At 36.0% G+C, this 18,928-nt stretch overlaps 1 protein-coding gene across 2 annotated transcripts in view; it reads left to right on the top strand.

Moving 5' to 3' along the window:
* Nucleotides 1-18,928, top strand: part of DYNC2H1 (dynein cytoplasmic 2 heavy chain 1) — a 414,726-nt gene that overhangs the window by 117,171 nt on the left and 278,627 nt on the right. For both annotated transcript variants that reach the window (XM_036745232.1, XM_036745230.1), the window contains exons 39-42: nucleotides 2,488-2,695; nucleotides 3,901-4,030; nucleotides 10,024-10,179; nucleotides 10,766-11,025. In XM_036745232.1, the coding sequence (XP_036601127.1) occupies nucleotides 2,488-2,695; nucleotides 3,901-4,030; nucleotides 10,024-10,179; nucleotides 10,766-11,025 (754 nt within the window). The remainder of the gene's footprint in view (nucleotides 1-2,487; nucleotides 2,696-3,900; nucleotides 4,031-10,023; nucleotides 10,180-10,765; nucleotides 11,026-18,928) is intronic.

Below are 18,928 nucleotides of genomic sequence, written 5' to 3'. Positions count from 1 at the left end.
TGATTTAATGTTGTTTCCAAGGGAAACTGAGGAGAGCTTAGGCAGCTTCCTGGCTTTTCTCTGCCATCTTGGCTCTGCCTCTCCAAAATATTCTTTCTTCCAAGGAGATTACCTTTTATCAGGGGAGACAACAAAGACCTACTTAAAAATAAATGAATAAATGCCAATAGTACGAAGTAAATATATGATAGTTTAGGAGAGAGGGTGCTAGCAGGTGGAGGAATCAGGGAGGGCTTTATATAGGATGGTGTTTGAACTGTATTTTAAAGGAGGAGACACTCTACGAGGTAGAGATAAGAAGGAAGTGCATTCCAGTCCCATGGGATGACCAGTGCAAAGACAAAAAGAAGGGGAGGCAAGAAATGAGTCAGTAGAAAAATCCGTAACTAGAGATGTGTATGCACAAAGTATAGCTAACAGGCAAGAAGAATTAGAAATCCAAATGCAAGTAGGGAAATTTGATATCACTAACATGTGATGGGATAAAATCCATGCCTGGAATATGAATTTGGTAATGTATATTTTATTCAAAAGGAACAGAGTAGGTAAAAGAACAAGGAGGCAGGTATCTTCATAGATTGAAAAGAAAAATTCCCATAAGGTCATCCAGAAATCAGAGGGAGGAAGTGTGGTAGTAAGCATTTGGGTGAAATCAGTGGAAACAGAAAGAAATGCTAAGTTCTTTTAATGCCTCCAAATTTCTCCCAGAAACACAGGTCCCTCTTTTTAATACCTTTATTTGGCCTGTGGTGTTATATGGCTATGAATCATGGAACACTGTTTTCTGAAGAATTAGAAATGAGTCTCATTAAGAGGGAAATGGAGAAAGCTGCATGGTAGTAGGCTATAACACAGGGGTGGGGAACCTACAGCCTCCAGGCCACATGTGGCTTTCTAGGCCCTCAAGTGCAGTCCTTTGGCTGAATCCAAACTTCACAGAACAAATCCCCTTAATAAAAGGATTTGTTCTGTAAAACCTAGGCTCAGTCAAAAGGCCACACCCAAGCACCTAGAAGGCCACATGTGGCCTCAAGGCTGCAGGGTCCCCATTCATGCTATACAGGGTGTTCCTAAAGTCTGGAGACATAGGCAAAAATGCATATTTTCAAGAAATGAAATGAATGAAATTTTCAACAACATTTTATTTAATTGGAATATTAACAAATAATGTCTTCAGTATGATTTCCATCATTTGTGATGCAAAGGTTGATGCGCTTTGCAAGATTCATGTGAACTTGATGCAATAACTCCACACTACCGTCATTTTTAGCACATTCACTCTTTATGTGTTCAATCGAATGTGTTGCATCTGTGATTTTCATTGGGTATACCTTCTCCTTTAGCATACCCCAGAAAAAGAAGTCAAGGGGGCTAAGGTCTGTTAATATTCTAAATATTTCAAATATGCATTTTTGCGTATGATTCCAGACTTTAGGGACACCCTGTATAACACATACATAAGTTACTATGAAGGACCTCATTAGAGGATGACATCAAAGAAATGTAAGATGAAAAAAGATTGCTTTGTTATGTGATAAGACAAAGAAAGTTAATGGATGCTACGGTAGTTTCCTTTCAATATCAGTAGAATACAGTTAAGGCCCCCAGTGCCCTCCTTAGTGGTAGTGAACTTGTGGGAGTACATGGCCAAGAGATTTATGGCATGGGCAGACATGGTTAGATCCTGATCTTTATCTTTAGAAGGAAGATTAGATTATAGATCATTTGAGTATGTGAGTTTCCTTACAGCTTCCTAACACGTTATTCTGTACAGAATGGGTGCTCAATAAATCAGTTTATGTAACATTGAAGGAATCTGACACCCTTATGGTATTATCCATTTTAACATTTACAGCACAGGTAATTTTGTTCATTTTCATAGGGGCTGAGATATTCCCTCTTTCTACTAAATTGTATTCTACCTTAAATAATATTGTAATGAGGTGCCAGTTTATTTTAGGTGAATTTTTATCTCTATGCAAAATAACTTGCTAATGAGCATTTGAACTTTGGCTGATATCCTGGTGATTTCACAAATAGGCAGAATGGCAAAATCGTATTTAGAATTAAAATCAAAAATGATGTGAGCTCTGATAATCCTCTGAAATTATAACCTCAGTTTGTAATTTCTGAATCATAAATTTGAAAACTATTTTAAAGGGTAAAACTTATTTTTTCTGTGTCCTTGCAGAGCAAAGTTGAGAGGTTTGATTTATTTAGTAAGTGTAGACTACTGTATATTCTCTCACTCAAGCGGATTTTTTTGTTCTGAAGTATTTCATTGGGGTTTGTATAAAATGTAAATTAGCATAATAAGTCACAGCTCTCCCTGTCACATTTTGCTGTTTACAATCAGTCTAAGTGATGTTAAGTAGCTTTTTATCAGACTATAACCCAGCAATTATAAAGGACAAAAAAGATGACTTTTCTGTTCAAGATTCTTCTGTTAATTTTGGTTTTGGATCTATTTCTTTGGTTGGAAAATAGATGTCAACTCATGGATAATCTGTGATGGTGACATTGATCCTGAGTGGATAGAGTCTCTGAATTCTGTACTGGATGATAACCGACTACTCACTATGCCCAGTGGGGAGAGGATTAAGTTTGGCCCAAATGTTAATTTTGTATTTGAAACCCATGACTTAAGTTGTGCCTCTCCAGCCACAATATCTAGAATGGGAATGATATTTCTGAGGTAAGACATAGAATATTTGAAATATGTTGTGTGAATATATTCTTCAGCCTTTTTTTACACATGCAAGAAAAAAATGTAGCACTGAATAAATTAAATGAGTCATCCTTTTCCCAATTTTATTTTAAATAATATAGCTTATTCTTTTGTTTCCTGTTTTGGTTTGTGGTAGAAGAGCTTTTTCGCAGTACATAGTGATTTGTGTAATTTTAGCTGTTCATTTTATGGTATTTGCTTGATACAGTTATTTAGAAAATGAAAAACTAAACTTACATAATTACTGTAGAAGAGGATATCTTCACTTTTTCCTCTTGCAGGAATGCTCTTTTCTCAAACTCTCTGCTGAAAGTGTTATTTTAAAATTTTGTTTTAATTACCATGAATTTATTCATTTACGAGTGAGGGTGTTGAACTAGATGATCTCTTAATAACAATAGCATCAACAGCAAAAGCAACAGGAACATAGATCTTATCTATTTGGTGAATTCATTGAGTTGGTGAGTACAGGGTGGTTGGTGAAACACATATTAAGAAATGAGGCCAATGGCTGGCATCTTTTATGATGTGAATACCTTCTGAAAGGAAAGAGCTGGAAGGTGATGATAAATAAAAACCTAAACCAAAAATGATTTTGACATCTAGAAATGGTCATCTCAGTATTGGCCATCTTTGTCTTATCAGATCACTAATTTGTTAGAACAAAGGTAAGAAATAAAGGCCAGAAAAGAAGAAAGGGTGGAGATGTGAAAACCTTGCATGTGGTTATAGTAGGTCCAACCCAATTTACATAAAAACCCAAAAAAACAAACTTTTCACCTTGAAAAATATGAAAAGGGTAAAAGTAAACTGGAAGAATAATTAATGATTGTGGACAATTTTTGGCACTTTACTCAGAATTTTGCCATTTTGTGCCAAAAAGAGCATAGAGCCAGCAAATATTAAGCCAGGAGATAGGGTAGCCAATACGATACAAGTTTTCGTTCAGTCAGGTAACCCAAACAGTCTTGGGTCAGGGAACTATTCTGCACTAGAGGTCTTTAAGCAAAGATTAATTTTGCTTTTAGTTCTTTAGTAATTGACATAATATGTAAAAAGTAAACAGAAGAAAAAAACTAAAATTTTAATGAGAACAAAAATGATATTATTTTAAAAATGTTTATAATTGCTGACTGTATAATCATTTTAAAGTTTGTGTTTTTTTTTTCTAGTGATGAAGAGACAGATCTTGATTCTCTGATAAAATCTTGGTTGCGGAACCAGCCTGATAAATATAGAACTAATCTTGAAAACTGGATTGGAGATTATTTTGAAAAGGCTTTACAGTGGGTTCTTAAACAGGTCATTTAATCATATTATTCACTAGTTTGCTGAGAGTATTTAGATAATCCTTTGTCTTGATTTTTCCCTTTGGACTCTAGGGGTGATAAAATACACCCTACTAGCTCACAGAGAGAGTTGTTGTATTTTCCATGTTTTATTTATTTTGCAGCTCACATACAGTTTTGAAATTAGTCAATAGTTAGAGTCAATAAATACTTATTTTTTATCTTCTATATACCAGGTACTATGCTAAGGACTGGGGATTTAAAAAGAGGTGGAGGAGAAGAGGGAGGGAGAGGGGGAAGGAGAGGGGGAGAAGACAGCTACTGCCCTCAAGAATCTTACAAAATAATTAGCTTGGTGACTGGATAGCTTTGAATAATTTTTTACATAAAAGTGTTGTCGAGTTCTATGCCAAAGTTCAGGGAGTTTCCTGGATAGTACTGATTCCTCCCTTGTTCCCTTTAAGAACCTTTGTACTCTACCTTTTAAGTCAATGTTTGTCAGAGACTATAATTATCTCCAAGTGTTGTCTCTTAGAAACAGAGATTAAAAAGGATAGAGTTTTCTACTGTTTATTGAAAATTTGCCTAGACCAATTTGGTTTACATATTTTTTCCTTTTCTTCTATTAAAAATATTTAGCATTTTATTTTTCCCCAGTTACATGTGTAAAAACAAATTTTAACATTTGTGTTTTAAACTTTTGAGTTCCAAATTCCCTCCTTCCTCCCTCCCTACCCCACTCCCACATTGAGAAGGCAAGCAATTTGATATAGGTTATACATGTGTAGTCATGTAAAACATACCCCTAATAGTCATGTTGTGAAAGATAACAGACTAAAATAACCTCAAGAAAAATAAAGTTTTAAAAAAGTATGCTTCAATCTGCACTCAGACTCCAGTTCTTTCTCTGGGGATGGATAGCACTTTTTATCGTAAGTCCTTCAGAGTTGTCTTGGATCCTTGTATTGCTGAGGATAGCTAAGTCATTCATAGCTGATCATCTTAAAATGTTGCTGTTACTTTGTACACCGTACTTTAGTTTACATTTTTATACTGACCATGAAACAAAGACAAAATTCTATGGAGAGATAAAGTAAAGATGCTTAATTCAATCTTAGGGTTTTAAAATTTGCTTAAAGAGAACAGTAATAATTTAAGTGCCTAAGGCCCTGAGAAAACTCTACTCAGATGCCAAACCTTTATGGATAAAGAAAACCTCAGCTGAACTCATTCTTCTACCTTCTTCATCCCTGTGATACTTAGCTCCTGGCTGTTATCCTTCAGACTCCATTCTCTGTCCCCCACTACCCAATCTCTTAATACCATTCCTTTCAAACCTTATCCCTCCCCCTTCATACACTCCTTTTCCGTCTTCTGGCTCTCACTGTGACCTGGTTCCCTCCTGTTGACACAGCCTTACTTCCTTCCTTTCCTAGCACTGGCTGCACTTTCAGTCATCCCTCCTCCCTGTTCTCCTACATCCCCACTTCCCAACTGACTAACTGGTCAAGGTCGGCGAGTTAGAATACTCACTGCTTCCTTTTGCCACTTCCAGGTTCTTCCTTTACCACCATCACTAAACCTCTCCTCCTTTGAGGTTCACCCAATTCACATTTACGACCTGAAAAAAATTCTGGCAGTTACTGTCTGCTTCCCTCTAGGACATGCCCTTTTTTCCTTAGTGGATTCAATGCCTGGCTCACAGTCTTTCCTCTTCAACTCCTGTCCTCATACAAGGGGACTTAAGTATACACATTGATGCTCCCTCAGACGCCCTCACCTCACAGGTCCTCAGTTTGTTCATTGAGACAGTCTGCTCCTCCATTCTACCTCGGTCACACACAAAGGGTATGGTTGGTCATACCCTTGATCTTACCATCACCCACAAATACCCCATTTCCATGCTTATGAACTCTGAAATTCTCTTATCTGTTCCCAATCTTTGTCATTCTACTTCTCCTTGTACCTTGCAACCCAAAACTCTGTTTTGTCCACACTGTGATCTTCAATCCCTCAACCCCTTGGCTTTGCTCCCAGGCCATCACCCCTGCCCTAATTGCACTCTCCTCCCTTTGTCATCTTGACCCCTTGGTGAATCATTTCAACCCTACACTGTCCTCTTCTCTTAAATCCCTGGCCCCCTTATCCTGTCAAAGAATCTGCCATTCTAAGTGTCAACCTTGGATCATTCCCTCCATTCACTGCCTTTGCTCCTACACACATGCTGCTAAATGAAGTTAGAGAAAACCACCGAACCATGCTGACAGGGTCCACTACAAATTCATGTTACATAACCTTAGGAAAGGCAGTCCTTTTACTCTTCTCTGGTTAACTCCCTCTCCTACTGACTACGTCAGGCTTTTCATCCCTCTTCAAACCCCTCAGGGCTTCTCTTCCCCCCCATTCTCTTAGCTGAGAAACTTGCCTCATATTTTACTGAAAAAAATTGAGGCCATTCACTGTGAACTCCCTCTTTTTTCCTTATTTCACATCATTTAGTTGCTTTCTGCCACTCTGCTCTCCTTCACCTCTTTCTCACATAATGAAGTGACCCTTCTCTTTTGCCAAGGCAAACCCACCTGCATGCACAAGCAATACCATTCCATTTTCCTTCATTATCACACCAGATTGACCCCTCTATCATCCCCCTCCACTCACTTATATTCTATCTCTCCTTGCCTACTGGCTACTTCTGTAACATCAATGCTGCTTGCAGCTGCTGTGGAGGTATAAGGCCAATGACGCCAGCACACAGGAGGAATGGTAGCACAGAGTCTTTGATCTGCTTTTCTAAGGAAAGCAACTTTAAAGGGCTTACAATTTCACTTTAATTAAACATACATATATTGTTTACTTAGTTCAGGGGAAAAAGTCAGTACCCTGAACTTCAGAGAAAACACAAACAGAAATTATAAGCAGAAATTATATAAAGAGAGCAAATAACACAAATCAGCAGACAGGGCTTCTAACTGTCTGTCCATAGCAATACATATATAGTTACCAGAGAGAGAAGCACCAAACATCTGGGTTTTCAAAGCCAGGGGACTCCTTAACAGCAACCCACAGTCTAATCTGGCCAGATCACATGAATACTCTTCCAATGATTGAGCCCCTAAAGCAAAATGCTAACCTCAGGGTATATATACACTTCTTCAAGGTCAGAGGTCATCATAACCATGTGACTCAAACTCATGTGATTTAAACTCATGTGACTTAGGCTTTCTTGTGACTGAAGCAGGTCATCAAAGACTCTTGATTCAATCAAAGGCAAGGCTCAATCAAAGACACTTGGTTGCCTTAGTGCTGAGAAGCACTCCAAAAGAAAAAGCAGCAACAAAGTCCCACTTTGCTTGCCCTTACAACTTCCCTAAAGCCTACTAGCATGCTTGTTTCCCCCATCCTGAAAAAAGATCCTCACTTGATCCATCCTTTCCTGCTAGGTTTTGTTCCATATTTCTATTGCCTTTTGTGACTGAACTCCTTGAGAAGGCTGCCTGTTACAGGTGCCTCCACTTTCTCTCCTTTTACTCTCTTCTTAACTCTGCAGTCTGACTTCTGACCTCATGATATAATTGAGAGTGCTCTCTCCAAAGTTACCAATGGTCTCTTAATTGCCAAATTTAATGGCCTTTTCTCAAGACTATCATCCTTCTTGATCATGGTGCAGTCTTTGATACTTTTTGATCATCATCTTCTTGATACTCTCTTCTCTTAATGTTTTTGGGACACTGCTTTCTCTTTGTTCTTCTCCTGCCTATCTGACTATTCCTTCTCAGTCACTTTCGTTTGATCTTTATCTAGGTTATGCTCACTAACAGTGGGTATCCTACAGGATTCTGACCTTTCTCTTTTCCATATATATTATTACCTCTGGTTATCTCAGTCAGCTCCCACAGATTCAGTTTTCAACTCTATACTAATCATCCTTACATGTACTTATCCCGTCCTAACCTCTGTTTTGACCTCCTGTCTTGTGTCTCCCACAACCTATTGGACATCTCAAACTGGATGTCCCATAGGCATTTTACATTGAACATGTCCAAAATTTAACTCATTATCAAAATCCTTCCCTCTTGTTCACTGCCAGGAGTACCACCATCCTCCCAGTCACCCAGGTTCACAATCTAGCTGTCATCCTCTACTACTCCCTCTCTCTTGCCCCCCGTAGTAAATCTGTTTTCATCACTTATTAATTTTATTTTTGTGACATTTCTCATATGTGCCCCTTTATCTCTTCTGACACTGCCACTTATACCCTGGTGCAAGCCCTTATCATCTCACACCTACAATATTGTAATAATCTGTTGATTGGTTTGCCTGCCACAAGTCTTCCAATTCTTGTTTTTCTACCATTCAGCTGTCAAAGTGAGCTTTCTAAGGATCAGGTCTGATTATATCACCCCCTTACTCAGTAAGCTCCAGTGGTCTCTTAACATCTCTAGGATCAAATATAAAATCCTCCGGTTGGCTTTCAGTGCCTTTCATAACTTACCCCTCCCTACCTTTATCTTCTTCCTAAACCTTACTCTGTTCTGTGTGCCCTCTGTTCCGTGTATAGTCACATAATAAGAAAAAGGCAGGATATATCAACCACCAAATGTCTTTTTGCCTTGGTGTTTCTTCTTCTTGGATATGGAGAATACTAAGGCCCAACCCATCTGCCTGTCTGGTTTATTTTTCCTCCTTTCCCCTCTTTTCACGTTTCTATTCTTCTTAGTCTGGAATACCAGTGCAGTAGGCTACTAGATATGACTTGATGTGCTGCAGGTCCTGATGCTGCTGTTGCCGTCCTTTGAGGGATGAAGAGTTTCTGGGACACACTCTGCTTAGGATAGAGTATAAAAGAGATCTGTTTCATGGATCCTTGTTGGGCACAGTTGGTGGCTTTGAACATTGTAAGGGCATGGTTGCTGGAGAAATCCTCATTCTTCATGTTTCCTCGAGTGGCTTCCTTTAAACCAGTGTGGTTCTCTTGGGGAATCATCTACTGTGGGAAATAATTGCTGCTAAGTGCTGCCATAGAAAGCTGGATTTGCTTTGGCAGAGTTTGAATGCAACTAGGCTCATAATAATTCAGTTCTGCTGACTGCTGAAAATGGACCGGAGACATATAGAACTCTTCCAGTGATTTGGACAGTGTGGAAGAATCTGAAGAACTAGTTTTAGTTGATTGTGGTTCTTGACTATTTTCCCAAGCACCCTGGTTCCTGGTGATTAAAGACCTGGAACAGATAAACCAACAAGGACAATATTAATAATTGAAGAGATTATGACCTCCACATCAGCTAAAAGAGTCCAGACATTTATGAATAAATATTGCAAAGCAAAAAAATAATTAACACCTGATGAGGCAGAGGGCCCTGTAAATCCTCAAAAGAGCCGGGACCATAGCAAAAAATTCCAGAATAGTTTAAAAGAGAAATAAGAATTGTGAAGGAAGAATTTACTTCACAGAAGAAATAATTGACAGAATACAGAATTGGTGACAAGTTTCACCAAAGAAACAATCTATCTTTCTCTATTTAAAAACCATCTAACTATCCTACCTTCCTACCCTCTTTCTTATAACTATCAACACAAGTAATGTTTTCAGACCTTCTATTATTATGGAAGGAAAGTAAGTTTTATATGAACTTAGTATTCAGTAATTTGCCCATTTTTATGTATTTTTGAGTTCTTAGAATGTATTTCAATCCTTTTCAGCCTGAGTTCTTAGAATGCATTTCAATCCTTTTCAGCCCCTATCTATTAGGTCCCTACAGAACAAATTAATAGTCATGTAGCCAAGGTGACAGACAGTTACTATTACTTCTGATTTTAATATAAATATCAAATTATTCAAATGCAATGTAAACTTGACTTCTGGACCTTATTTTTAATGGATAAAACTATTAAGCAAAAAGGGTTTAAAGGTGAGTTGTGGAAGGATTTGGAAGCTTTTGCCTCTAATGTTTGTTGACTTACAACCATTTGTTTTCTCATGTTTCTGCAAATTTTTTTCTGCAGAATGATTATGTTGTGGAAACAAGTTTGGTTGGAACTGTGATGAATGGTTTGTCTCATTTGCATGGGTGCAAAAATCGAGAAGAATTTATTATTAGCTTGATAAGGGGACTTGGTGGAAATCTTAACATGAAATCAAGACTAGAACTCACCAAAGAGGTAATGATGGCTTTTTGTATTATATTTATCCCAAAAGACCATTTTTCTTGTCATTCATCATTCACTTTTAACCCGCATGTCAGGGAAGAGAGTTTGTGGAGAAACACTGAGTTATTGAATAGTAAAGTAATATGATCACAAACATGTAATGGGAAGGTAGCAGTCTGAATGATGGGTTATAGAGGGGACAAACCAGGAGAAGGAATATAGATTAGCAGGTTTTTATAATAATTCATATCATTTCCAGGTAATGAAAGCATGGACTACCATGGTTATAACTTTAGTTGAAAGCAGAGAATAAATAGGAGAAATACTTCTGAGGCAGAATTGATAAGACCTGGCTACTAATTACATATGAACGTAAAGAAAAGGATAGAATTAACATGAATCTTAAAGTTACTTATTAAGATTACATATTTGACACAAATTTTATTTTGATTAAAAAAGTCATTTAGTATTTTCACTAACTAAATATTCCTTGTCAGAGTTAGTAGTATCTGTTGTTAGTATTTAAGATAATTCCCTGAAACTGAAATTTGCAGCTTTCTGTGTGGCAAATATCATAACTTTTTTTTCTTCTCCTAAGATTTTTAGCTGGGCACGAGAGTCACCACCAGATCCTCATAAACCAATGGACACATATTATGATGTAATCAGAGGACGTTTAGCATCTTATTCGTTGAAGAAACCAGAAAATTTGACTGCTGATGACTTCAGTAATAGCCAAACACTCCCGGTCATTCAGACTCCAGACATGCAGAGAGGCCTAGATTATTTCAAACCGTGGTTAGGCTCTGATACTAAGCAGCCTTTTATTCTTGTGGGACCAGAAGGATGTGGAAAAGGGTAAGAACTGAATAATGTGAACTGAGGCATATTTTTGTGGGCTTATACCAAGAGTTTATGATATTTACTTATATATTTAAGAATTTCTGTTGTGTTTCTTTTGAATAAATTACTGTGTTCTGGTGAAAGTCCTTTGATATTTTAGCCACTTGGAAAAGAAACATGATATGGAAAATAGATCCTTTTCTTTTTCTGGGGCTGAAATTTCTTTTTTCTAAATGTCAGAATCTTGCTAATGATTAATTCTTACATTTCTGGGAAGATTTTACTTTCAGTAATGCACTTAAAAATTGTGGAGGATTCAAATAAACTTTTAAATTAATAAATGTCATGCTTATGAAATGTAAATCTTTCAGTGACCCTCTAGTTATTAATTGTTTTTTTAAAATAATGGAACTAGGAAGTATCATAGACAGACATTTGAAATAGGATTATAGGCTTTAAAAATTGATGATTATTTTTACGTAAGTCTTTTTTCTTAAATATATATTAGTTTCCTCTATATGTATTTGTATCGTTGTTGTTCAATAGTATTCAGTCATGTCTGACTCTTTATGAGCCCATTTGGAGTTCTCTTGACAAAGATACTAGAGTGGTTTGCCATTTTCTTCTCCAGCTCATTTTACAGATGAGCAAACTGAGGCCAGTTGCCCAGGGTCACACAGCTAGTAAGTGTCTGAGGCCAGATTTGAACTCAGGAAGATGAATCTTCTTGACTCTAGGCCTGGCACCCTATCTACTGCTCCACCTAGCTACCGTATATGTGTGTGCATATGTATTATATATGTATATGTATATTATATGCACATGTATATGTATACATAATACTTTTACACACACATGTATACACATATGTGATATACTTGTACATATTTTGACACATCTTTTCATGTTCCATTTATTTGTTTTGTCTGTTCTATACAGGTTATCCTTGAGTGCTCTTGAGATGATATGCCTTTAATAGTATCTGTTGACATGCGTCCTGTAAACTTAATTTTTTCTATCACTTCCTATTTTGTAAAGTGATATCCCTCATATTTTTGATGCCATCTTCTTTTTTAAAAGGATTTTATTTTTAACCAGGGCTTCCTTCCTGTTTTCTTTTGGTTTCTTTGTGTAGTGAACAAATTACTTTGGCTAAACATCATTAAGAATTGGCAGTAGTGTTGATGTCTGTTCTTTTATGCTTGTATTATTTATTTTTTTTGGTATCAACAGCTTATTTAAATAACTCAGTTCTTCAGAATTTTAACTTTATACTGTACTCATTTCTATTCTTCCAATTTGGTACTGATCGTGATCAATGCCCTAACAATCATGGGTTAGACTATATAAAACTGATGAAGAAATGATTTCATTACTGGCAACCACCTGCTTCTTCTCTGTTAGAATTTAATTAATTTTATTTTTTTCTGATTTATGTTTTTCTGTTATGTGATATCCACCACATAAAGTACAGGCTAAGTTGTCTTTCAGAAATCAGACTCATTCTGTTAGCAGGACCATGTTTAAAGTTTTTCTGTGTTAGAACCTGTCATAGGTCATATTACATTGGCATAACTTTTTTTTTATTAGATTTTTATTTTTAGTTTACAACACACGGTTCTACATAATTTTAAGTTCCAGATTTTCTCCCCTCCCTCCCCAAGATGGCATGGAATCTCATATAACTACCACGTATAACTTCGCATTGAATTAATTTATACACTAGTCAAGTGTGGAGAAGAATTATGACCAATGGAATGAATCATGAGAAAGAAGAAACAGAACCAAAAAATAATAAAAAACAACAACCCAAAAACAAAAACAAAAGAGAAGAAAAAAAAGGGGGAGAAAAAGGCGAACATGAAGTGTGCCTCAATCTGCATTCATACTTCATAGTTCTTTCTCTGGATGTAGATAGCATTCTTCATCGTGAATCCTTTGGAGTTGTCCTTGTACCTTGTGTTGCTGAGAAGAGCGAAGTCTGTCAGGGTTAGTCCTCACAGAATCCATATATCTGTGGTTGTGTATAATGTTCTCCTGGCTCTGCTCCGCTCACTCAGCATTATGTCGTGTAGGTTTTTCCAGGTTGTTATGAAGTCCGTATCATCCCCATTTCTTATGGCACAATAGTATTCCATTACCTTCATATACTACAGCTTGTTCAGCCATTCCCCAATTGATGGGCATCCCTTTGATTTCCAATTCTTACCTACCACAAAAAGAGCCACTATAAATATTTTTGTACATATGGGTCTTTTTCCCTCTTGTGTGATTTCTTTGGGATACAACCCTAGAAGTGGTATTGCTGGGTCAAAGGGTATGAACATTTTTATAGCCCTTTGGGCGTAGTTCCAAATTGTTCTCCAAAATGGCTGGGTCAGCTCACAACTCTACCAGCAATGTAACAATGTTCCAATTTTCCCACATCCTCTCCAGCATTTATCATTTTCCTGTTTTGTTATTTTAGCCAATCTGACAGGAGAGATGCAGTATCTAAGAGCTGTTTTGATTTGCATTTCTCTAATCGGTAGTGATTTAGAGCATTTTTCATATGCCTATAGATAGCTTTAATTTCTTCCTCTGAAAACTGCCTGTTCATATCCTTTGACCATTTCTCAATTGGGGAATGGCTTGTATTCCTATATATTTGGCTCAGTTCCCTGTATATTTTAGAAATGAGGCCTTTATGAGAGATACTAGTTGTAAAGATTTTCTCCCAATTTTCTGCTTCCCTCCTAATTTTTGTTGCATTGGCTTTTTTGTACTAAAACCTTTCAATTTAACATAATCAAAATTATCCATTTTGCATTTTGTAATGCTCTCTATCTCTTGTTGGGTCATGAATTCTTTTCTTTTCCATAAATCTGATAAGTAAACTATTCCTTGCTCTCCCAAATTGCTTATAGTATCAGCCTTTACTCCTAAATCATGAACCCATTTTGACTTTATTTTGGTATATGGTGTAAGATATTGGTCTATGCCCAGTTTCTGCCCTACCATTTTCTAATTTTCCCAACAGTTTTTGTGAAATGGTGAATTATTAGCCCAGAAGCTGGCCTCTTTGGGTTTATCAAAGAGTAGATTGCTATAGTTGTTGACTTCTCCATCTTGTGTTCCTATCCTATTCCACTGACCCACAGCTCTGTTTCTTAGCCAGTACCAGGTAGTTTTGATGACTGCCGCTCTATAGTGCAGTTTAATATCTGGTATGGCTAGGCCACCTTCTCTAGCATTTCTTTTCATTAATACCCTAGATATTCTAGACCTCTTGTTTTTCCAGATGAATTTTGTTATTATTTTGTCCAGCTCAGTAAAATAATTTTTTGGTAGTTCAATTGGTATGGCACTGAATAGATAGATTAATTTAGGTAAAATTGTCATTTTTATTATATTAGCTCGGCCTAACCATGAGCAACTGATATTTTTCCATTTATTTAGATCTGATTTTATTCGCATGAAAAATGTTTCGTAATTATATTCATATAGGCCCTGGGATTGTCTTGGCAGATAGACTCCCAAATATTTTATAGTGTCTACAGTAACTTTAAATGGAATTTCTCTTTCTATCTCTTGCTGTTGGGCTTTGTCAGTAATGTATAGGAATGCTGAGGATTTATGTGGGTTTATTTTATATCCTGCAACTTTGCTAAAGTTGTTTATTATTTCAAGTAGTTTTTTACTTGATTCTCTAGGATTCTCTAGATAAATCATCATATCATCTGCAAAAAGTGATAATTTAGTGTCTTCTTTTCCTATTCTAATTCCTTCAATTTCTTTTTCTTCTCTTATTGCTACAGCTAACGTTTCTAGTACCAAATTGAATAGTGGGGGTGATAATGGACATTCTTGTTTCACCCCTGATCTTATTGGGAATGCATCTAGCTTATCCCTGTTACAAATAATGCTTGTTGATGGTTTTAGGTAGATGCTTTTTATAATTTTAAGGAAGGTTCCATTTATTCCTATGCTTTCTAGTGTTTTTAATAGGAATGGGTGTTGTATTTTGTCAAAGGCTTTTTCTGCGCCTATTGAGATGATCATATGGTTTCTGCTAGTTTTGTTGTTGATATGGTCAATTATGCTAATAGTTTTCCTAATATTGAACCAGCCTTGCATTCCTGGAATAAATCCTACCTGGTCATAGTGTATTATTCTGGTGATAAGTTGCTGCAGTCTTTTTGCTAATATTTTATTTAAAAATTTTGCATAAATATTCATTAGGGAAATTGGTCTATAATTTTCTTTCTCTGTTTTGACTCTACCTTGTTTGGGTATTAGTACCATATTTGTGTCATAAAAAGAATTTGGTAGGACTCCTTCTTCACCTATTTTCCCAAATAGTCTACAAAGTATAGGAATTAGTTGTTCTTTAAATGTTTGATAGAATCAAAGAGTAGATTGCTAAACTTGTTGATTTCACCTACTTGTGTACCTATCCTATTCCACTGATCCACACCCCTGTTTCTTAACCAGTACCAGGCAGTTTTGATGACTGCTGCTGTGTAGTACAGTTTAATATCTGGTGTGGCTAAGCCACCATCTCTAGCATGTCTTTTCATTAATATCCTAGATAATCTAGACCTCTTGTTTTTCCAAATGAATTTTGTTATTATTATGTCCAGCTCAGTAAAAAAATTTTTTGGTAGTTCGATTGGTATGGCACTGAATAGATAGATTAATTTAGGTAGAATTGTCATTTTTATTATATTAGCTCGGCCTAACCATGAGCAACTGATATTTCTCCATTTATTTAGATCTGATTTTATTCGCATGAAAAGTGTTTCATAGTTATGTTCATATAGGCCCTGGGTTTGTCTTGGCAAATAGACTCCCAAATATTTTATAGTGCCTTCAGTAACTTTGAATGGAATTTCTCTTTCTATCTCTTGCTGTTGGGCTTTGTCAGTAATGTATAGGAATGCTGAGGATTTATGTGGGTTTATTTTATATCCTGCAACTTTGCTAAAGTTGTTTATTATTTCAAGTAGTTTTTTACTTGATTCTCTAGGATTCTCTAGATAAATCATCATATCATCTGCAAAAAGTGATAATTTAGTTTCTTCTTTTCCTATTCTAATTCCTTCAATTTCTTTTTCTTCTCTTATTGCTACAGCTAATGTTTCTAGTACCAAATTGAATAATAGGGGTGATAATGGACATCTTTGTTTCACCCCTGATCTTATTGGGAATGCATCTAGTTTATCCCCATTACAAATAATGCTTGTTGATGGTTTTAGGTAGATGCTATTTATAATTTTGAGGAAGGTTCCACTTATTCCTATGCTTTCTAGTGTTTTTAATAGGAATGGGTGTTGTACTTTGTCAAAGGCTTTTTCTGCGTCTATTGAGATGATCATATGGTTTCTGCTAGTTTTGTTGTTGATATGGTCAATTATGCTAATAGTTTTCCTAATATTGAACCAGCCTTGCATTCCTGGAATAAATCCTACCTGGTCATAGTGTATTATTCTGGTGATAAGTTGCTGCAGTCTTTTTGCTAATATTTTATTTAAAAATTTTGCATAAATATTCATTAGGGAAATTGGTCTATAGTTTTCTTTCTCTGTTTTGACTCTACCTTGTTTGTGTATTAGTACCATATTTGTGTCATAAAAAGAATTTGGTAGGACTCCTTCTTCACCTATTTTCCCAAATAGTCTACAAAGTATAGGAATTAGTTGTTCTTTAAGTGTTTGATAGAATTCACATGTAAAACCATCTGGCCCTGGAGATTTTTTCCTAGGGAGTTCATTGATGGCATGCTCAACTTCTTTTTCTGAGATGGGGTTATTTAGAAATTTTACTTCCTTTTCTGTTAACCTGGGTAATCTATGTTTTTGTGGATATTCATCCTTATCTCTAAGGTTGTCAAATTTATGGGCATACAATTGGGCAAAATATTTCCTAATTATTGTTTTGATTTCCTCTTCATTAAACATGAACTCACCCTTTTCATTTTTGATATTAGTAATTGGATTTTCTTCTTTCTTTTTTTTAAATCAGATTGACCAAAAGTTTATCAATTTTATTGTTTTTTTTTTCATAAAACCAGCTCTTTGTTTTATTTATTAATTCAGTAGTTTTCTTGGTTTCAATTTTATTAATCTCTCCTTTGATTTTCAGTATTTCTAATTTGGTATTTAATTGGGGATTTTCAATTTGTTCTTTTTCTAGCTTTTTCAGCTGTATGTCCAGATCATTGATCTCCTTTTTCCCTATTTTATTCATGTAAGCATTTAGGGATATAAAACTTCCCCTAAGAACTGCTGTTGCTGCATCCCATAAGTTTTGGTATGTTGTTTCATTATTGTCATTCTCTTGAATGAGGTTATTAATTGTTTCTCTGATTTGTTCTTTGGCTCACTCATTCTTTAGAATTAGATTATTTAGTTTCCAATTAATTTTTAGCTTATTTTTCCATGGTTCTTTGTTACAAATAATTCTTATTAAATCATGATCTGAAAAGTGTGCTTTGACTACTTCTGCCTTTCTGCACTGGATTGTGAGGTTTTTACGTCCTAGTACATGGTCAATTTTTGAGTGTGTGCCATGTACCACTGAGAAAAAGTATACTCCTTTTTATCCCCATTCAGTTTTCTCCAGAGGTCTATCATATCTGCCTTTTCTAAAATTCTGTTTACCTCCTTAACTTCTTTCTTATTTATTTTGAGGTTAGATTTGTCAAGTTCAGAAAGGGGGAGGTTGAGGTCTCCCAATATTATAGTTTTGCTGTCTATTTCTTCCTGTAACTCCCTTAACCTCTCCTCTAAGAATTTGTGTGCCATACCACTTGGTGCATATATGTTAAACAATGATATTGCTTCATTGTTTATGCTGCCTTTTAGCAGGACGTAATGTCCTTCCTTATCTCTTTTAATTAACTCTAACTTTACTTTTGCTTTGTCTGAGATTAGGATTGCTACACCTGCTTTTTTTACTTCAGCTAAGGCGCAATATATTTTACTCCAGCGTTTTACCTTTACCCTGTGTGTATCCCCCTGTTTCAAATGTGTTTGTTGTAAACAGCATATTGTAGGATTATGGTTTTTAATCCATTCTGCTATCTGCTTCCATTTTATGGGAGAGTTCATCCCATTCACGTTCACAGTTATGATTTCTATTTGTGTCTTTTTCTCCATCATATTTCCCCCTGTTTATGCTTTTATTTCTCCCTTTTCCCTTCCTCTCCTCAACAGAGTTTTGCTTTTGACCACTGCCTTCCTCAGTTTACCCTCCCTCTTTATTTCCCTCCCTTATCTTATTGTTTCCCACTTGTTACTTCTCCCCTCCCTTCTGACCACCCCCTCCCTTTTTCCCCCCTTTCCTCTCCTACTTCCTGTAGGACAAGTTAGGTTTCTATACTTATCAGGGTATGTTATTCGCTTCTTGAACCAGATCAGATGACAGTGAAGCTCAAATACTGCTCTTCTCCCTCCCTTCTTTCCCTCTACTATAATATGTTTTTGTGCTTCTTCATTTGGTGTAATTTACCCTTTTCTACTACCTCCTTACCTCTTCTCTCATAGCCCTCCCTTTACATCTCTTACTTTTGTTTTTGTGCTTCTTCATTTGGTGTAATTTACCCTTTTCTACTACCTCCTTACCTCTTCTCTCATAGCCCTCTCTTTACATCTCAAACTTATGTTTTATATCAATTATTTTATACAGGCATTCACAATCTATGTGTATCACTTTCAATCATCATAATAGCTGTACTGTTCTCAAGACTGATATATATATATATATATATGTGTATATATATATGTCTATATATAAAACATACATAAGATGATATAATCCTATACAAAGATGCAAATAATTTGCCCTTATTGATTAATAATGTTTCTGGTTGTTTACCTTTTTTATGTCTCTCTTGAGTTTTGCATTTAGAGATCAAATTTTCCTTTGAATGATGGCC

Source organism: Trichosurus vulpecula, chromosome 2 (assembly GCF_011100635.1).
Source record: "Trichosurus vulpecula isolate mTriVul1 chromosome 2, mTriVul1.pri, whole genome shotgun sequence".
In the NCBI taxonomy this organism is placed as follows: Eukaryota; Metazoa; Chordata; class Mammalia; order Diprotodontia; family Phalangeridae; genus Trichosurus; species Trichosurus vulpecula.
The sequence above is the reverse complement of the archived record's forward strand: the minus strand, read 5'-3'. Positions and strand labels throughout refer to the sequence as shown.